This window comes from Lipotes vexillifer, unplaced genomic scaffold, assembly GCF_000442215.2.
Source record: "Lipotes vexillifer unplaced genomic scaffold, Lipotes_vexillifer_v1.1 scaffold629, whole genome shotgun sequence".
In the NCBI taxonomy this organism is placed as follows: domain Eukaryota; kingdom Metazoa; phylum Chordata; class Mammalia; order Artiodactyla; family Lipotidae; genus Lipotes; species Lipotes vexillifer.
This window is the reverse complement of record NW_006774188.1, coordinates 2,693,211-2,713,790: the sequence shown is the minus strand read 5'-3', so window position 1 is coordinate 2,713,790 and position 20,580 is coordinate 2,693,211. Positions and strand designations below refer to the sequence as shown.

The window sequence follows — 20,580 nt, the reverse complement described above, 5'->3', positions numbered from 1 at the left end:
TTTCCCTATCCCAAGAATATAAAGATATTCTCCTATATGCTGTTTTAATGACTTGACTCAAGTTTTTCATGTTCAAATTTAATCAACCTGGAATTTGTTTATTTATTTTTAGGATGAGAGATAGGAAGTAATTTTTACACTAGCAACACTTACTGTCCATGTTTTCTCCTTTGATATTGGATTTTCCCCTCTTTGCCTTAAACCAAGTTTTCATATATGCATGGGCTTTTAGGAATTCTTTAATGAAAAGTGCTGTTAGAGGAGGATTATTGAATATTATAGCATAGTGATGATAAGCACCTGTCCTTTGAATGAGGCAGGTTACTGCTGATAACATAGCCTGTGGATCTGTAGGCCATTGGGAACTTTTTTCTAGTGTTCATTTTGGTTTATGATTTAAACTTAGTTTTCCTTCGTTACTTCTGGAAGACCTGATGTTAAAACAAGGTTTTTTAAGGGAATTGGCAGTGAGGGCAGTGGGTCTCAAACCTGGCTGACCATTAGAATCACCTGGGGAGCTTTTGGTCTTCCCCACCACCCCGGGTTGTACCCTGGACCAATTAAAACAGAACCTTTGAGGGTGGGACCCAGGCATCAGTATTTTTTAAGCTCCTCAGGTAATTCTAATATGCAACCAGGGTTGAGAACTCATGGTTCATAAGGGATCTCAGCCTTGATAGAGAGGAATAACAGCTCGTTAAGGAGACTAGGTCAACTCTGACCTCCCTCTGAATTTTGTACTCAAAGTATTAGGATATTTGTTCAGAGGAATGTTTTACCTTCTCACCTTCGTTTATCCTTTGCTAATTAAGAAGAAGAAAAGTGTGGTGAGCAGGTTAAAAAAAACCCAGCAATAATTATAAGTTAAGAAAGTCCTGGGCTCCCCTGGTGGCGAAGTGGTTGAGAGTCTGCCTGCTGATGCAGGGGACGCGGGTTCGTGCCCCGGTCCGGGAAGATCCCACATGCCGTGGAGCGGCTGGGCCCGTGAGCCATGGCCGCTGAGCCTGCGCGTCTGGAGCCTGTGCTCCGCAACGGGAGAGGCCACAGCAGTGAGAGGCCCTCGTACCGCAAAATTATTGGCACCATGTCCCTACAGCACTGATTTACAGATGCAAGGAACCCACTGAGGCTCCAAATTCTTCTTCAACTAAGTTCCAAAAAAAAAAAAAAAAAAAAAAAAAGAAAGTCCTATTTGACGTCAAACTCAAGCATCAGCCTCTGAGCTGAAATCCAGTGACTGTTACCACTACTAAAAAAAAACCTTTGATATATCAAACGTCAGCATGCATCAGAATCCTCTGGAGGACTTGTTAAAAAGAATCCTCTGGGTGGGCCGCATCCCAGTAGTTTCTGATTCTATACGTCTATGACCTGAGAGTTTACATACTTAACAAGATCAGCTTGGTTGCAGGTAAACTGCCTCTGAGCTACTTGATCTAATGGTTGCTGTTGCTGGTTTTTTAATCCATTCTCCTATTGATGGACCACTGAGCTGTTGCCAGATTTTGGATATAATGAATAATGCTGCTATAAACATTCTCGTAGAAGTCTTTTTATGATCATGTGTTTTCATGGGTAAAAACCTACAGGTGGAATTGTTGGATCACAGGGTAGGTGTATGTTTAGTTTTAAATGAAACTGCTGGCCTTTTCCAGAGTGATCAGACATGTTACACTCTCATCAGCAACGTGTGAGGGCTCTGGTTCCTCTACATCCTTGCCAACATTTGTTGTTTTCCCTCTTTTCAACTTTAGTCATTCTGCTGGTGGGTGTGGAGAGGTATTGTTAAAGAAAAAATTATTCATGACACTTGTTAAAGGAAGACTTTGTTCAAGGAGGACTGCTATGATGGGGTTTTGCAGTAGGGGAGAGAGATTGGGCTCAAGTCTGAAAACAGCAAGGAAAGGTGGGAATTTATAGCCAAGGAGCAAGGAGGGGGGATTGGTGGATGGTAAATTAGTAAGAGGAATCACCAAAGGTAGGTGGGGAATCTGGCTAAACTGACTTAACAGGATTCCTTGTGAAGGCAGGCCAAGGTGGTCACACGTCACTGGGGGATGGTGGAGGATGAGGAACCTGATCAGATAGTGGGGATGGGGGATTCTGGCTAAACCAACTTAGCAGGATTCTTGCTAAAAATAGGTGATATGATGATGGACACAGAAGTATAAAAGTCAAGGCCTAGTTGGGAGGAGGATTCAGAGGAGCCTGACTAAAGTTTGGTCAAGGAAAGTCTCTGCTGGTGTCACACTGTAGAGTATTTGCTTTTAAATTGACAGAAACACTCTCTAATTGGTTTAAACATTTATTTAGCTACTATACATATAAAGTACTGGTGTGTGTTTGTGTGTGTGTGTGCAGATGTATTTGACTTTTCAAAAATCTTTCTTATACCTAGATAAAGTAGTTATGATGGAATCTTGGTTCCTCCAACTTTTTATTACAAAAAATGTCAAATATACAGAAAAATTGACAGTATCTGTTTGTCCTCCACCTAATCGCCCCCCCCCCCGCCATATAAACTGTTCAAGGATAAAGTTTAAAAGAAGATAAAATCAAGACTCACACAAATATAAAATGAACACATGTCCAAGATTTTATTTGACTCATGGGCCCAGTAAGATATTACAACTAGTTCAGACAGGAACTCAACATACCACCTTTAAAGTCAGATACGGATGCTGAAGTAAATTTGCAAATGCATGCAAAACTGGGCAATATTCATTATTACTTGCATTTATAAGTACTTCCATTTTACTAGATACAATTTGTATTTCTGTGGACAGAAATTGTTTGCATTACTATCAGTTTTCTGCAAATTCTACCTCTACAGAATTGTGAGATAGTCTTGTCAAGGACAAAAGTGGAGGGACTTCCCTGGCGGTCCAGTGACTTCTCGCTTCCACCACAGGGGACATGGGTTCCATCCATGGTCGGGGGAACTAAGATCTCACATGCCATGCAGCTTGGCACCCCCCACAAAAAAAAAAAGGACAAAGGTGGAGATAACCCAGTTGAAACCATGCAACTCAGATTGGGACTCAAACCCAGCCAAAACTCGGATTGGGACTTGAACCCATGAGGTTGGGACTTGAACCTGGCCAAAACCCACAGTCTTCCAACTGAGATCACACACCTGGTTTCAGAACTTAATGAAGCTCAGGTTCTTGATGTCACATCACAGAAAGAATTCAGTGAGAGACAAAGTGATAGATAAGAAGTGGATTTATTTAGAGAGAACCACACTCCACAGAGTGTGGGCCATCTCAGAAGGCCAGAGTGGCACCAGGGTAAGGGGTTGTCAGTTTTCATAGGGGTGGGTAATTTCATAGGCTGATGAGTGGGAGGGGTATTTCAGCTATTTGGTGAAGGGGCGGGGATTTCCAGGAATTGGGCCACTGCCCACTTTTTTAAAAAAAATTAAAAAAAAATTTATTTATAGTTGGCTGCGTTATCTTCGTGCAGCAGGGCTACTCTTCGTTGTGGTGCTTGGGCTTCTCATTGTGGTGGCTTCTCTTGTTGCAGAGCACAGGCTGTAGGCTCACGGGCTTCAGTAGTTGCAGCTTACAGCCTCAGTAGTTGTGGCGCACAGGCTCAGTAGTTGTGGCGCACGGGCCTAGTTGCTCCGCGGCATGTGGGATCTTCCCGGACCAGGGCTCGAACCCATGTCCCCTGCATTGGCAGGCGGATTCTTAACCACTGCACCACCAGGGAAGCCCCCGCCCACTTTTTGATCCTTATGGTCAGTCTTAGAACTGTCTTGGTGCCTGTGGGTGTGTCATTTAGCTTCCTGATGTGTTACAATGAGTGTATACTGAGACTCAAGGTCTAGTGGAAGTTGACTTGTCTGCCATCTTGGACCCATTTGGTTCTAATCAGTTTATGTCATGTCCTCCAGCTATGTCATTCTTTCAAGGGTAGTGCCTTGCCCCCTTCCCTCCTGTTTCATTCCCCCCTCAGAGATTTTATCCCGTATTCTTTTTTTTTTTTGCGGTACGTGGGCCTCTCACTGTTGTGGCCTCTCCCGTTGTGGAGCACAGGCTCCAGACGCACAGGCTCAGCGGCCACGGCTCACGGGCCCAGCCGCTCCGCGGCATGTGGGATCCTCCCGGACCGGGGCACAAACCCGTGTCCCCTGCATCGGCAGGCGGACTCTCAACCACTGCGCCACCAGGGAAGCCCCTATCCCATATTCTCATGGGAAGCAGAAGGGCGATGGTCCGTCTTCTGTAACTGCTTCACCCTGCCTGTCAGGGAGTAAAAATCTCTGGATGCCTGATCTAGGGGCCACAGGGGCAAGACAGCTCCTTGTTCTAAGTCAGTATGGGCTGGAATCCTCGCATAGCCATCATCTTGGTGTGGAACTGTTGTAACTGCTTCCAAGGCCTTTCTGCGAATCTCCTTGATGATGAAGCACTTTTTGTAACAGCATCAGAGGACAAAAATATCTGTAAATGACAAAAGGCTTAAAAGGCATGGTTAAACATCTGATAACAGTGTAATCGATAAAGAAACGTGGTTATAATAGCCAGAATTATTAATGATTACATTTAACTTAACATACCAAATAATCCTAGTTAAATATTTCTCTTTAAGATACCTGAGGGGCCCTCTAAAGTACCCCAAAGTTAGCTGGAAATCAAAAGAAACAATTAAAATTTGACATTTGAGAAGCTTGTCAAAAAGTTTCAAAACACTTGGTCAAATAAGATCATAGGTCACTGTGAGACATTACTTATTCCCTAACTAGAGTTACAGAAGATCTCAAAAACCAATACAGATCACTTAAAAGGCAAAGAAACATACCAACTCCAGTCTTGTCCCAGCCCATTCGCAGCAAAATCCATTTACCCAACTAAATTTAATCCAGTCTTAGAAAATCCTGGTCATGTATAACTCTTTTCAGTATTCTTCATTCTTCACACCTTCTTTTACTAAAAACACATATCTTACTTTTCTTAAAAGTTTTTTTCACATTGAGTTACTTTTCTTGTTGACAAAGTTGTAACAGAAAAAGGTCTTATTTGACCTCTAATAAACCTAGGTACAACAGAAGGATTATACTTGACCTTGATCATTGATGACTCTAACAGGTCTGTGTTAATCAAACCAACAAGCTTAAGCTACCTTCAATACCAGATATCAGTTTAGTACTGAATATTTTTCAGATGACATGAACCTGAAATGCATTCTGGCCAGATTATTTTCTATTTATATAAGCACTTAATTTTTTTTAAGCCAATTAAGTAGAGCTCTTTTACGAATTCATTTGTGGCAATATCACACGCCTACAGCACACATATAGATACATATGAACACACAAACAAACACAGAGGCCTCATAGTTCCCATTCCAAAATTTCAGTCCTGAGTCAGATACAACATAAAACCTATCAGTTACAAGGGGTTGGATTCAAATTGGGCTTTTGGCAGATGGAACAAGTCAAGGTCACCTTATGTAGATGGCTAAACCCTTTTTACTAGTGTTTACAGAAAAGACACTTAGGATTTCTGGTTATCCTTGACAAGTCAAGTTCTAAACTACTTTACCCTCTCTTTTAAAATTTGCCTTTAAAAAGATGGCAGAGATAAGGGTTCCTGAGAAGACCAGATAGGACACTTGCATCTCAAAGATACAGGCAAGTTCCTCCTAGGATGACTGTTTTCCCTTTGTTTAATACTTACAAGTCTCTTAAGATAAATGGGGAAGGTTTGGGGAGTGGCGAAAGGATTGGTGGGTTTTGGATTATTTTTGGAGCCACACCTCCGGTCCTGTAAAGACTACATTTGTAAAACAAGGACTGTCTTGTTTTCTTTTTCAAAGAATTGGGTGGTTACCTCAATGATATTGAAGGACTGACATACCCATTCATTTAAGTTGGAAAGTTTTACTTTTCCTCACTGAGCTTAGGGGAGAAGGCCTCTTCCAAAATTCCCATCAGGCTCTGAATATCAGCTATGGTTAGTTTAGTCAGACCAGTGGCCTCCTGTTTTGGTAATCTATTTACAAACATTTTTGAGGATCTTCCCTAGGTTTAAAAAATTTGTACCTTATATTTAGACACTATATAACCCTTTTAACTTAATAACCACTGGCTGGATACCTTTGGCCAAGCCCAGAACCTTGATAGTCCACATTCCAGGGTCTACGAAGACTTCTATTTTAGCTTCAGATTATCTGTTCCTTTCTGCTTTTTGTTAGAACCATTTGGTGATGAGGGTGGTTCCCTTGCCCCTCAAGAAACAGAGTGGCCCCTAACTTAGTTAATAAATATCTTCCCATTAAAGGGATGGGACAGTCAGGCACAAACAGGAAGGAATGTAAAAACAGCTGGCCATTGATCTTGCACAAAAGGGGTTCCAGGAAGGTGTGCCCCTGTCTCTTCCCTAACAACCCCATTACGTATTACTTATGATTGCTAAGGTTTCCAATCCCTTGGGTTAAGACCAAGGTTGCACCATTGTCTTTAAGAAATTCTGTCATGTGGCCCATCACATCAATGACCACCCAAGACTCTACATTAGTTATGTAGATGGTATCTCTAGGCAGAGCCACTTTCGGCCTTGGGCCTCTTCAGTCTTCTGATTGCAAAACCATCAATGGCTGAGGGACCCCCAGTCGCTCTCTGGCGTATGGGGCATTCCCTCTTCCAATGCCCTGGCTGTTTGCAAAGGGCACATTGATCACAATCCTCCCTCCAGTCCGTTGTATCCACACAGGGTACACTGGCCTTGTATGGCTACCCATGGGCCTTGTGGTCTGCCAGGGCCAGGTTGGCCCAGAAAAGCCAACTTCCCCTTTGGTGGTCTCTGAGTGGACAAAGCCACTGCCGTCATCTGGGCCTTTTGCATATTTCTCTGGGTGATTTCAGCCTTTTCGACCATATCCCTATTACCAAAAACCAAATAAGCCAATTGGAACAAATTGTTCATCAGAGTCTGAGGACCAGCAGTTGTTTTCTGAATTTTGCTCCTGATGTCTGGGTCAGACTGGGCTATGAAATGCATAGCCGAAAGGGCCTGTTTCGGGGACGAGGGATCCACGTTCCTTCGGGATCCATGGCCCTGTAGGGTGGGTCAGTTAAAATGTACTCAGTGTACTTCCTAGAGTTATCCCTCCAAGCTACACATGCCTTAAATTCCTTTTGGGTTCCATTGCCTAGATACAAGGCCATGGAAATTTGAACACAGGGTACTTCACTCAATTTGAAATTTCCTAACTCATATTGTGGCCAAACCTGATTACATAACCTACTAAGTTTTTTCCATTTAATTCCTGTTGTCCAATTCTTTCCCAATCCCAGAGTATATGGCCCAGAGGGGTATTCGTTGGGATTAATGCAGCCTGACCCATTTTAGACAAGCTCCTGAGCTGTCCAAAACTCCACTCTTAAGTAAAATCCACCGTGCAATTTGGTGAAGATTTGCACTTATGATTTTAGATGCTGTCCCTTCCAGGGTAGTCTCCCAACCAGGTGTTAGTGCCCAAAAAGTTGTGACAAAGAAACAGCATAGAAGACATCCCCAATGGTGTTGATAATGAGTGGGAGTTGGTCTAGCTATAAGTTGGGAATAAAGGGTCAGCACTTATGGGGCTTCCCTGGTGGCGCAGTGGTTGGGAGTCTGCCTGCCGATGCAGGGGACACGGGTTCGTTCCCGGTCTGGGAAGATCCCACACGCCGCGGAGCGGCTGGCCCGTGGGCCATGGCCGCTGAGCCTGCGCATCCGGAGCCTGTGCTCCGCAGTGGGAGAGGCCACAACAGTGAGAGGCCCGCGTACTGCAAAAAAAAAAAAAAAAAAAAAAAAAAGGGTCAGCACTTGTAAGGGTCAGAGGGAGGGGTGTAAAAGCAATAAAAAGTACACCTTGGTGGTCACACAGGTTTTCTGGAGTTAACAGAAGGAAGAAAGAAATGGAGTAGGAATGAACAAGAATGCAAGAATGTAGGAGAAAAACCTCAGAGTCAGGGAGATGAGTATAGAGATTAACAGTTCTGTCCTGGATCTGCTGTTGCATGTGCACAAGCAACAGGATTGACCTACCGGTCAAAAATGAGCAGACATTGGCAGAGCGTCCACCCCAGTATACCTGGCTCGCAGCATCGCAAGGGCCTCTTTAGGACCAAAACCTAACTCTCAACATTCTTACCTTATCACCGTCCCTTCGTGGTTGCCAGCTGAAACCATGCACCTCAGATTGGGCCTTGAACCCATGTGGCGGGACTCGAACCGGGCCAAAAACCTGATTGGGACTTGAACCCACGAGGCTGGGACTTGAACCTGGCCAAAACCCACAGTCTTCCAACTGAGATCACACACCTGGTTTTAGGACTTAATGAAGCTCAGGTTCTTGATGTCTCATCGCAGAAAGAATTCAGTGAGAGACAAAGTGATAGGTAAGAAGTGGATTTAGGGACTTCCCTGGTGGTGCAGTGGTTAGGGATCCACCTGCCAATGTAGGAGACACAGGTTCAATCCCTGGTCCGGGAAGATCCCATATGCCATGGAGCAACTAAGCCTGTGTGCCACAACTACTGAGCCTGCGCTCTAGGGCCCGCGAGCCACAGCTACAGAGCCCGCGTGCCACAACTACTGCAGCCCGCATGCCTAGAGCCTGTGCTCCGCGACAAAGAGAAGCTACCTCAGTGAGAAGCCTGCACACCGCAACAAAGAGTAGCCCCCTGCTTACCACAACTAGAGAAAGCCCCAGGCACAGCAACAAAGACCCAAGGCAGCCAAAACATAATAAATAAATAAATAAATTTATTTTTTTTTAAAAAGTAGATTTATTTAGAGAGAAACACACTCCACAGACAGAGTGTGGACCATCTCAGAAGGTGAGAAAGGCACCAGGGTAAGGGGTTGTCAGTTTTTATAGGGTTGGGTAATTTCATAGGCTAATGAGTGGCAGGAGTATTTCAGCTATTTTGGGAAGGGGCGGGGATTTCCAGGAATTGGGCCACCGCCCACTTTTTTTTTTTTAAAGAAGATGTTGGGGGTAGGAGTTTATTAATTAATTTATTTATTTTTGCTAGGAATGGGTGGGGATTTCCAGGAATTGGGCCACCGCCCACTTTTTTTTTTTTAAAGAAGATGTTGGGGGTAGGAGTTTATTAATTAATTTATTTATTTTTGCTATGTTGCATCTTCTTTTCTGTGCGAGGGCTTTCTCTAGTTGTGGCAAGCGGGGGCCACTCTTCATCGTGGTGCGCGGGCCTCTCACTGTCGCGGCCTCTCTTGTTGCGGAGCACAGGCTCCAGACATGCAGGCTCAGTAGTTGTGGCTCACAGGACAAGTTGCTCCGCGGCATGTGGGATCCTCCCAGACCAGGGCTCAAACATCCATGTCCCCTGCATTAGCAGGCAGATTCTCAACCACTGCGCCACCAGGGAAGCCCCACCGCCCACTTTTTGATCCTTATGGTTAGTCTTAGAACTGTCTTGGTGCCTGTGGGTGTGTCGTTTAGTTCCTGATGTGTTACAGCGAGTGTATACTGAGACTCAAGGTCTAGTGGAAGGTGACTTGTCTGCTATCTTGGACCCATTTGGTTCTAATCAGTTTATGTCATGTCTTTGGGCTATGGCTATGTCATTCTTTCATGGGTAGTGCCCTGCCCCCTTCCCTCCTGTTTCACAGTGATGGACACAACTTTTCCTTTGGGGGTGTGTGTGTGTATGTTTATATGTGTGCGTATGTACACATGTGTATATATGTATATGACTGTTTTTTTTCCCCCGAATCTTTGAAAGTAAGATGAAGATATTATGACACTTTACCCCTAAATAATAAAGCATGCGTCTCTTAAGAATAATGTTCTTCTGCATCAGGGCAATAATATCACACCTAAGAAAATTAAAAGTAATTGTATCATATCATCTAATATCCAATTTATTTTTATTTTTTATGTTTTATTTATTTATTTTTCTGTTTTGTTTTTTTTTTTGGCCAAGCCATGTGGCTTGTGAGATCTTAGTTCCCTGACCAGGGATTGAACTCTGGTCCTCAACAGTGAAAGCATGGAGTCCTAACCACTGCACCACCAGGGAATTCCCTCCAATTTATTTTGAAATTTCCCCAATTGTCTCAAGATTCTTTTTATATCTTTTTGGTGTGTGTTTTGAATCAGGAGCCAATCAAGATTCCTTTATTTCAGGCTGTTTAAAATTTTTGAAGAGCTAATCCCTTGGGACTGAATTTTTTGGTGACTAGTCCTGATGGCATTTCTTATAACATTTCATGTAGCAATGTTTCTGAAACCTAACAGATGCTTTAGGATGTCATCCTCCTCCCAAGAGAGCCATATCACTTTCATTAACATGGTCACAAACTGTGTGCTTTGTGCTCAAGGGAAATGAACCTATGGGCTTTTTGCTATTTATGCAAGAGAAAATTATCTGCTGTTGTAGGGCTGTTAATAACCCTTTGTATTGTACTCAGTTGGTAGCTGCCTTGCCTGTGGGAGCTCTCATGCAGAAAAGATAAATTAACTAAAATAGAAGAGTCCCTTCCTTCTGGATGGAAAGGAAACATGGAAATTCAAGATAAAATGAAAGGCCAGGGAAAGCAGACATGCTTTAGCATCCCTATGTTGAAGCCGATCCCTCCCTCCTTCCTTCCTTCCTTCCTTCCTTCCTTCCCTCCCCCCTCCCTCCCTCCCTCCCTTCCTCCCTCCCTCCCTCCCTCCCTCCCTCCCTCCCTCCCTCCCTCCCTCCCTCCCTCCCTCCCTCCCTCCCTCCCTCCCTCCCTCCCTCCCTCCCTCCCTCCCTCCCTCCCTCCCTCCCTCCCTCCCTCCCTCCCTCCCTCCCTCCCTCCCTCCCTCCCTCCCTCCCTCCCTCCCTCCCTCCCTCCCTCCCTCCCTCCCTCCCTCCCTCCCTCCCTCCCTCCCTCCCTCCCTCCCTCCCTCCCTCCCTCCCTCCCTCCCTCCCTCCCTCCCTCCCTCCCTCCCTCCCTCCCTCCCTCCCTCCCTCCCTCCCTCCCTCCCTCCCTCCCTCCCTCCCTCCCTCCCTCCCTCCCTCCCTCCCTCCCTCCCTCCCTCCCTCCCTCCCTCCCTCCCTCCCTCCCTCCCTCCCTCCCTCCCTCCCTCCCTCCCTCCCTCCCTCCCTCCCTCCCTCCCTCCCTCCCTCCCTCCCTCCCTCCCTCCCTCCCTCCCTCCCTCCCTCCCTCCCTCCCTCCCTCCCTCCCTCCCTCCCTCCCTCCCTCCCTCCCTCCCTCCCTCCCTCCCTCCCTCCCTCCCTCCCTCCCTCCCTCCCTCCCTCCCTCCCTCCCTCCCTCCCTCCCTCCCTCCCTCCCTCCCTCCCTCCCTCCCTCCCTCCCTCCCTCCCTCCCTCCCTCCCTCCCTCCCTCCCTCCCTCCCTCCCTCCCTCCCTCCCTCCCTCCCTCCCTCCCTCCCTCCCTCCCTCCCTCCCTCCCTCCCTCCCTCCCTCCCTCCCTTCCTAATTCTGATTTGAGAGCTGTGTAGAGAGTTCTTCATGACTTAGGTAACTTAGTTTTTTAATAGTTACCCCCAGTTCTCCTATATTTGAAGTGAGAATTTTGATAAAATTTTAAAAAGAAATTTAATTATAGATCTTGCTTCATAGACATTATGCAATTGTTGTGACTGCTTCTCTTAATTCTGTTTCAAAGGCTAAATTTCTCATTCTCCTAATGTTTTGGAGGTCCCCAAGACCACTCCTAGGTTCACTGATTCACTACTAGTGTTACCTGAAAACTGGTTTGCCTCTTGGTGAGTGTTGAGCCAAAAGACACAACCAAGCCAAAGATCGGGAGAAGGAAGGATTTATTACTTGCAGCAAGTAAGGAGAACACTGGGGATCTTTCCCAAAGCAGTGTCTCTCCCAACAGCAAAATTGGGGAAGTTTAAAGCTAAGGGTACATGCATATTCATGATGGGGCTTGGGTGGTCAACAGAGTCCAAGCTTTAGTTGATTGAAGTCAGAAGTTCAGAAAAGGTCAACATCATCAGCCCTTAGGTTCCAGTACATCTGGTGGTTGAGGCTTCAGGCTACTCTTTACCATTGAAAGAGAACTGGGAGTCTTTATAACTAATATATTATCTTTGCTATTGTTATTTCTCTTGCCTGATAACAGTCAGCATCTGCATTCTTTCTTCTCTTAAGATCATTGATTTCTAAGACCTATTAAAGGGCAAGCATTGTGGCCAGGCTTAGATCCCAGAATGGCTTAGGCCAAAATGGCCTCTCTTATGTCAAGAAAGCCATGCCTGATTTTCTTTCTCCGGGGACCCTCTACCTTATCTGCTTACACAAAGATTCAGAGAACGCAGCATATAGCTGTACTCATGGTTATGATTTATTACAACAACAGGCTACAGAACAAAATCAGCCAAGGGAAAAGGCTCATGGGGTGAAGTCTGCAGGAAACGAGGCACAAGCTTCCAGGAGTTCTCTCCCAGTGGAGTCACAGAGGACGTGTTTAATTTCTCCAGCATTGAATTGTGACCACACATGCAGAGCTACCAGGGAAGCTCATTAGAGACTGGGTGCTCGTGGTTTTTACTGGGACTGGTCACATAGGCACCCTCTTTCTAGCATAATTCCAGACTCCCAGAAGGAAGATAGCTGTTCACCATAAACCACGTTGTTTATACAGTTTAGGCTCAGTGAGCCTCTCTTATCTGTTCTGGGAATGGTGAGAGCCCTCCCGAGATCCAGGCTCCCAGACTCCAGCCAGGGTCTACCTTTCAAGTAGGCCTTTCTAAGGATAGTAGTCTCAGGCCTGCTGTGTTAACACTTTTGTATACAACTAGCTTTCTTCCTTTCCTTCCACTATGCAAATCAGAACATTCAAAGAATGCTTACATCTTCCCAGTGACAAAATTACTGAGATTTATATCACACTCGCAGACTGTATTGTATGTGGAGAAGGAGAGGCAGAAACGGATGTTGCATATTTGGGGATTACTTTCATTTTCTTACCCTCAGATGACTATTTTTTAGTTTCTATATTAATCCATTAGTATTTGTCAAAAAAAATACAGGCTTATTGCTAGTATTATTTTAAAATTTGTACTCTAAAAATCATACTTTGTGCCCTGAAGTGATCTTTTTCTATTAAAAAATACACTAGTTCCTGGGCTTCCCTGGTGGCGCAGTGGTTGAGAGTCTGCCCGCTGATGCATGGGACACGGGTTCGTGCCCCGGTCCGGGAAGATCCCACATGCTGCGGAGCGGCTGGAGCCTTGAGCCATGGCCGCTGAGCCTGCGCGTCCGGAGCCTGTGCTCCGCAACGGGAGAGACCACAGCAGTGAGAGGCCCGTGTACTGCAAAAAAAAAAAAAAAAAAAAAAAAATACACTAGTTCCTAAAGACAACCCACAGAATGGGAATATGACAAGGAACTTGTATCTATTGATAGAATATATAAGGGCTTATTACAATTCATTAATAAAAAGACAACCCAATTTAAAAAATGGACAAAGATCTGAATAGACATTTCTCCGAAGAATATCTACAGATGGCCAATTAGCCTGTAAAAAGATGCTCAACATCATTAGTCATCAGGGAAAGGCAATCAAAACTATAGTGAGGACTTCCCTGGTGGCTCAGTGGTTAAGAATCCACCTGCCAATGCAGGGGACACAGGTTCGAGCCCTGGTCTTGGAAAATCTCACATGCCACGGAGCAGCTAAACCCGTGTGCCACAACTACTGAGCCTGCACTCTGGAGCCCGCGAGCCACAACTACTGAGCCCACGTGCTGCAACTACTGAAGCCCGCACGCCTAGAGCCCGTGTTCTGCAACAAGAGAAGCCACCACAGTGAGAAGCCCGTGCAATGAAGAGTAGCCCCCGCTCGCTGCAACTAGGGAGAAGCCCACATGCAGCAACGAAGACCCAACGCAGCCAAAAATAAATAAATAAAATAAATTTATTTAAGAAAAAACAACTAGTGAGATACTACTTGACACACACTAGGATGCCTATGATCAGAAACATAGATAATAATGTGTTGCTGAGGATGTGAAGAAGAAATTGGAGCTCTCATATACTGCTGATGGGAATATAAAATGGTACAACTGCTCTGGAAAACAGTCTGGCAGTTCCTCAAATGATTAAACATAAAGTTATCATAATTATCCAGCAGTTCTACTCCTAGTGATGCTGAAAACTCGACCTCTGTGCACTGGGGCTGAATCGAATCTTGGAGATAGAGTTTCGGGTGAAGCAGAAAGAATAGCTTTACTGATCTGGCAGGCAAAGGGGGGCACAGTGCGCTCCTGCCCAGAAAAACTCTGTGTCCAAACCTGGTAGGCAAATATTTTTATTTAATGATCTTCCTGACATATGTTTCTCGTATATATATATTTTTTATCCCTTTCAACGTATAGCCAAGGAAGGCACAACTGAAAAATGCAGTCTGTGTTTCATTTAGGCTGGTGCTTTGTATTAGTCCCACATCAGTGTCTGGCATGGAGAAAGCATCGTGAGGGGTCTGGGAGAACTTTCTTACTTCTTCTGAGTCGAATTCTCACAGTGACTTCAGTCTGTTTTTTGAAGTATTATAAATTCTTGGCCAGGTAATCCCTGAAACTCATGTTCAAAGGCAAATACTAAAGCATATCCTAAAACCAAATATAAATGAATTTTAGATGGGCTGCCATTTTAGCTGATTCACATCACTGCTCCCCTCATTGTGATTTTTGGACACTTGTCGAAGGGACTGGAAGCTCTAACTCAGGTGTTTCAGAAACAAATAATGCATTTTTGATATTTCCCAGAGAGGACATTATTATATATCTTGAAATCTCAGCAAGGACTTGCCTCACCACAAAGCAGGGATGGCTGTGAAGGTGAAACCCTGTATCCCGTTGACCAGCCCCCTCCTGCACTGCCGTACCCTTTCCTTACAGAAGCTGTGCTGTGTGACCACATCATGGTGTGATCTTCAGAGGAGATAGGTCATCTCATTCCTTTTGTGACCTGACTTTCCAAGATCCTTTGTTTTATGGGACTGTGGAGTCTGGTGTGTGACACAGGTCCAATGACCAGATGTGCTATTTCTTTGGTGTTTCCGTGATTGATGTTCTTGTAAATCCCTTTGGGGATTTTAATACTGTTCAATCTATATTTAAACCATTAAATCTGACAATAAGAAGTAGGAGCCTTGGCAGAAATTAATTGCATATTTGAGAATGGCCAGTTAACGAACACCTAAACAACTTCATAGAGCAGGCAAGAACAGGTCTTTCAAGCAAAAGGGGTCCATCTTCACCTGCTCCCTGAGTAACTGGTGCCAGGGTGCCAAACTCCAGGATCATCATTAGTTTGGATATCATGGATTAGTTTACTGGAGAAGTCGGTTGTGATGCTAATGTGGGTACAGGGCATTCTTTCTCTCTCTGTCCTTGTCCCAAGCCTGTCATCCTGCAGAGCCCCTGAATGCAGTCTTGTTATGCTGTGAGGTACAAAGTCACACCAGGGAACTCTAGCCGGTAGGCATTTGTGGCAATAGGAACATAAAGTTGATAAAGGTCTCATCTGTATTTGTTTTCTCTCTCCCATCTCCTGCATCCTTACCAGGCAAAAGTAGAAGAAAAGATCCAAGAGGTCTTCAGTTCTTACAAGTTCAACCACCTTGTACCAAGGTAAGCTGTGGTTAAGTGTTTGAGGGGATCCGTGAAATACCATCTCCCATGGGAGCCTTTTTTCTTTCCTCCTTGAGCTTGTCCAACCTCAGGGGATGAGTCTGCTGTGAGGCTGGTGTTCCCTGACCTTGTGGCTCCCTGGAGATGCTCCTGACCCCAGCTCCTGCCACTATTAGAATACTGTCTAGAGGAGCTGCTCACTTGAACTGAGCCATCAGGTGTTACATGGGGATGCCCTCAGGGCCTGAACTCTGAGCTCTGAAGGTGGAGAGAGGAAGTTCATGATCGTGAAGCTTAGTTCTCACCTGCTGTGCTGGTGTTCAGAACTCTCAAGCTTTTCATATAACACTTTGAAACAGATGTAGAGTCCAGGGGGATGGCAAAGGATGGATTCCTTTTATGTATATTATGACTTGACTGGGAAAATGTGAGAAGTTTGAGCTTCTCCCAGCCTGGCCTTTACTGGTGATTGTGCAGCAGATTCCCAAGGGCGACATTTCAAGTGAGAAATAAAATGCCTTTTGTTTTCCTTGGTGCTTAGTAAGTTGAAGCCTTCTGAGCTCTTTGATGTCAGAAATTCCAAAAGGAGGATTATAAGCAGAAACTTATTAATTTGAACCTTCATTTTCTCTTTTTTCCCCCAATTATGTAATGTATCACACTAGAATTTCATAAGGTTATTTCATTTATTAGCATTTCTCTTCTAATCACAGATTGCTTCATTATCTTTCCTGATCAATAGTCCAAATTGTGTTTGGTCATTGTTTTATCTTAATGTTGTAGCACTTTTCCTTGACAGTCTCCTAGTTGGGTCGCTGGCTGATTCTGTCTGGATGGGAAGCTGAAGGGTCTGAGGTCCAGCCTGACCTCCTTTATCATGTCTCCCAATTTCCTGAGGCCTCCTAACACACTAACTCCTGGCAAGCCAGTCTCGGGGTACTTCTGCGTACTGGAGCATTACAGATATTTCTAGCCTGAGTTAACTTTGTGTCTTTTTTTTTGCCACCATTCCATTTTTTCCTTATTTCCATGAGAAGAAATTTAGTTAAAATATTCTGATTAGCCAAGGCAGAAAACAGTTGGAAAAATGGAAAGACAGGTGGAAAAGTTCTCTTCATCCTTCTTCCCTAGAGCAGAAAAGGAAAGCATCGACTAACCAGAGGGGTCTTCTTCCAAACTGCTAACCTAACTTTCTACTTTAACCCGTAGCCCAGACCTCAGTAAATGAATTATTGCTCTTGTCGTGAGCTTAGCAAATGACACCATTTGTGTAAACAGCTCGGGGAGAAGGAGCTCTCTGCCCAGTACAGGCTGTTTCCCCAGAGGTGGTAGGACTTGGTGATGGTGAGGGGCATGGTGGCTTCAGGAGGGGTTTGTGGTTAGAGTTGCATCGCGATGACTCACCTGATTGTGCTCTGAGTCGCTGTGCCCTGTCTCCAGCTCTGTGGACACATATCCTCTATATTTCCAAAGGGACCTTTGATCATTTGACATTCCTTTTTCACCCACCACCAGAATAGAGCCCTTGGGCTTCCCTTTTATTCTTACTGAGATGGGAGGGAGAATATGAGGTTACAATCTGGGAAGAAGCTGTGTTTTGGGAGTGGCGGTAGAGGACAGTAAAGGAGTAAAACCCCCTGATTCATAGGTCTTAGGTCAGGTGTGGGTGGAAAACAAAAATGTTTCTGTTGGGTTTGTATCCTTTGTGGAAATAGAATATACCAGGGCTCTGGGTTTATGTCAGGAACCTGACATTTCCCATTTTGTCATTGTTGCCTATGAAAATGAGTGTTTTAAAGGATGCTAATTAGCATCTTATGTCACAGCATGCTAATTAATATTAGAGATATTACACACTGTGGCCAAATGGATGAGAATGTAAATCAACTTATCAATATAAGGCTGGAGCCAAACATCTTCACCATAGAATGAACTTCTGGTGTTTAAGAATAAATATGAGGGCTTCTCTGGTGGCGCAGTGGTTGAGAGTCCGCCTGCCGATGCAGGGGACACGGGTTCGTGCCCCGGTCCGGGAAGATCCCACATGCCGCAGAGCGGCTGGGCCCGTGAGCCATGGCCGCTGAGCCTGTGCGTCCGGAGCCTGTGCTCCGCAACGGGAGAGGCCACAACAGTGAGAGGCCCGCATACAGCAAAAATAAAATAAAAATAAATAAATAAATAAAAATAAAAAAAGAATAAATATGAAAACTTATCAGCATTTTAAATTACTATCACAATTACAATATTTAACATTTTAGTAGTCAAATTTTAAAAGTCTAGTATTATATTGCAGGAACGAAACTTCCTTGTTAGCTAAAGTGAATATTCAGATAGAGCAATTAATCTAGGTGACATGGCTTGTTTGTGTTTCTGAGGTCATGCTGCTGATCAGATGTGGCAGAATCACACACACTCCCAGGATCACTGACCATGCCCAGGTCCAGGGATGCCAGGAATGATGCTGAACAAGGCATCCATCTATTCAGCCTTTCAGAGCCACTGCCAAATAGAAGATTGGGCTGAAATTCAAGGCTGAAGCTAAATGTTGTTACATTCTACAGTTTATTCCCCATCCCAGAAATGACTTTCCTCACTCTCAGACTGTGAAACATGCATTCTCTCCTGGAGTGAGGTGGTCCCTCCCAAGGAGCTTTTGGACCATGCTTTGAACAGTTTTGTTTATCAGTATCCTGCTTTCCCATAAAAGTTAATTTTTCTTTCCCCGTGGTTAGTCATTCTCACAGTTTCACATGCTTATGAGTTTACCCTTTTCCATGTATTATATTAGCTTTAGTAAGGCACCTGAAATGCATAAACCACACACACACACACACACTCACTCACTCACTCACTCACTCACTCACTCACTCACATAAAATTTTTAAATTGTCGGGGAGTTCCCTGGTGACCTAGTGGTTAGGATTCCGGGCTTTCGCTGCCGTAACCCAGGTTCAGTTCCTGGTCTGGGAACTGAGATCCCTCAAGCTGTGCAGCCTGGCCAAAAAACAAACAAACAAAAAATTGTTTTTTTCTTGGGAAAAAGTAGCCTGGTGCTCCTTGTAAGGGGGAAATATTGATAATGCTAATAGAGCACTAAAGGTTAAGTGTTGGCAGTTGCTCTGAAGCCAAAATGCTCTGAGTTAAGCTCTCAAAGCAGTGTTCATACGGGCACCTGCTCAGCTTCCATGTTTTCTGCCATTTCTCTATGTGATGATACTTTAGCATTTTCCAAATCCTGAGCAGTTAAAAGATGTGGTCCTTTATACTGTTGTTCTTTCCAAGGTTCAGACAAGTAAGTTCATCTTCCCTCCCACCCTCTCTCAAGTGACTTACTGCTTATGTGCCAGAGGCTTACTTTTTGACTGGAGAAGCCCCTGGCTTTAGTGGGTTTAAAACCCTCCCAGCAGCCAACAATGGACTGAATCCCTGTTCTCTCATCTGTCACAAGCAAAGGCATGAGTCTCGGGGATGGTCCACGTTTAGGGGGAGGGAGTGTGTTTGCTGTCATTCTGTCTGCTGTGTTCATTTAAAGTCATTCATTCCTTCACCCATTTGGCAACGGTATCTAGGGGCTCAGGCACTGCTGAGCTCTGGGAACAGGGTGAGCAAGGCTGACCCAGGTCCTGCTCCTGCTGGGCTCTCAGTCTCATGGGGAAGGTAGTTATTAAACAAATGAATTCAAAGAACATAGTTAACGAGGTGGTGACTATCTCTCTCCCTCTCTCTTTTTTAAAAAAAATTTCTTTCTTTTATTTATTTATTTTTGGCTGCGTTGGGTCTTCGTTGCTGCACGTGGGCCTCTCCCTAGTTGCTGCGAGCGGGGTCTACTCTTCGATGCAGTGCATGGGCTTCTCACTGTGGTGGCTTCTCTTGTTGCGGAACACGGGCTCTAGGTGCGCAGGCTTCAGTAGTTATGGCTTGCGGGCTCTAGAGCTCAGGCTCAGTAGTTGTGGCGCACGGGCTTAGTTGCTTGCTCCGCAGCATGTGGGATCTTCCCGGACCAGGGCTCAAACCTGTGTCCTCTGCATTGGCAGGCGGTTTCTCAACCACTGCGCCACCAGGGAAGCCCTGAGGTAACTGTCTTAAGAAGGGAACGTGGCGCTCCGAGAGAGAGTAACAGGGAGGGTGTAAATTAGGTTGGATGTAAATTAGGGAAGGTGTCTCAGTCTATTTGGGCTGCTGTAGCAACTTCCTGTAGATTGGGTGACTTAACGTTTATTTCTCACAGTTCTGGAGCCTGGGAAGTCCAAGATCAAGGCACCAGCAGATCTGGTGTCTGGCGAGGACCCGGCCCTCAGGTTCATAGATGGCATCTTCTCACTGTATTCACACCTGGCGGAAGAAACTCTCTGGGGTCTCTTTTATAAGAGCACTAATCCCTTCATGAGAACTCTACCCTCACCACCTAATCACCATGCAGAGAGGTCCCCACCTCCTAATACCATCACACTGGGGATTAGGATTTCAACATAAGAGTTTTGGAGGGATGTACACATTAAGTCTGTAGCAGAGGCCTCTCAGAGAAGGTGACTCTTAGACTGAGACCTGGAAGGTGAGTAGGAATTGGCCAGTTTAGGAGGTGGTGGGACTTTTCCAGGCAGAGGGAAAACATGAGCTACAGCTCTGAGACTGAGAAGAGCAGAGTGCACCCAAGGCAGTGTGACTGGAGCTTGGTGAGGGCATGGGACTGTACTGTACATGCTGCACGGTACACAAGTATTTCTAAGTTACTTCTCCAACAGTGGAACCAGACTGCCAACAGCCTAAATATATGTATTTATTTGGTCATTCCTGTGTGTCCCAATCTCCCACCCCTCTCTCCGCAGCCACACAGATGCCCTCCTCAGCCAGTTGAGCACTCGTGCCCTGCAGTGTGCCCTGCCACCCCACCCCTGCACAGAGCCTGGCTTGTTCTGCTCCATCTAATTGAATGGCTTTGGAGCTGAATTATTCAGAAAGGAAAGGGAAAGAGCTCTAGCT

General features: G+C 45.2%; 1 protein-coding gene across 1 annotated transcript in view; it reads left to right on the top strand.

Moving 5' to 3' along the window:
• Positions 1–20,580, top strand: part of FNTB (farnesyltransferase, CAAX box, subunit beta) — an 86,574-nt gene that overhangs the window by 7,548 nt on the left and 58,446 nt on the right. Inside the window, exon 2 of the mRNA XM_007449027.1 lies at positions 15,536–15,600. Coding sequence (XP_007449089.1) covers positions 15,536–15,600 — 65 coding nt within the window. The remainder of the gene's footprint in view (positions 1–15,535; positions 15,601–20,580) is intronic.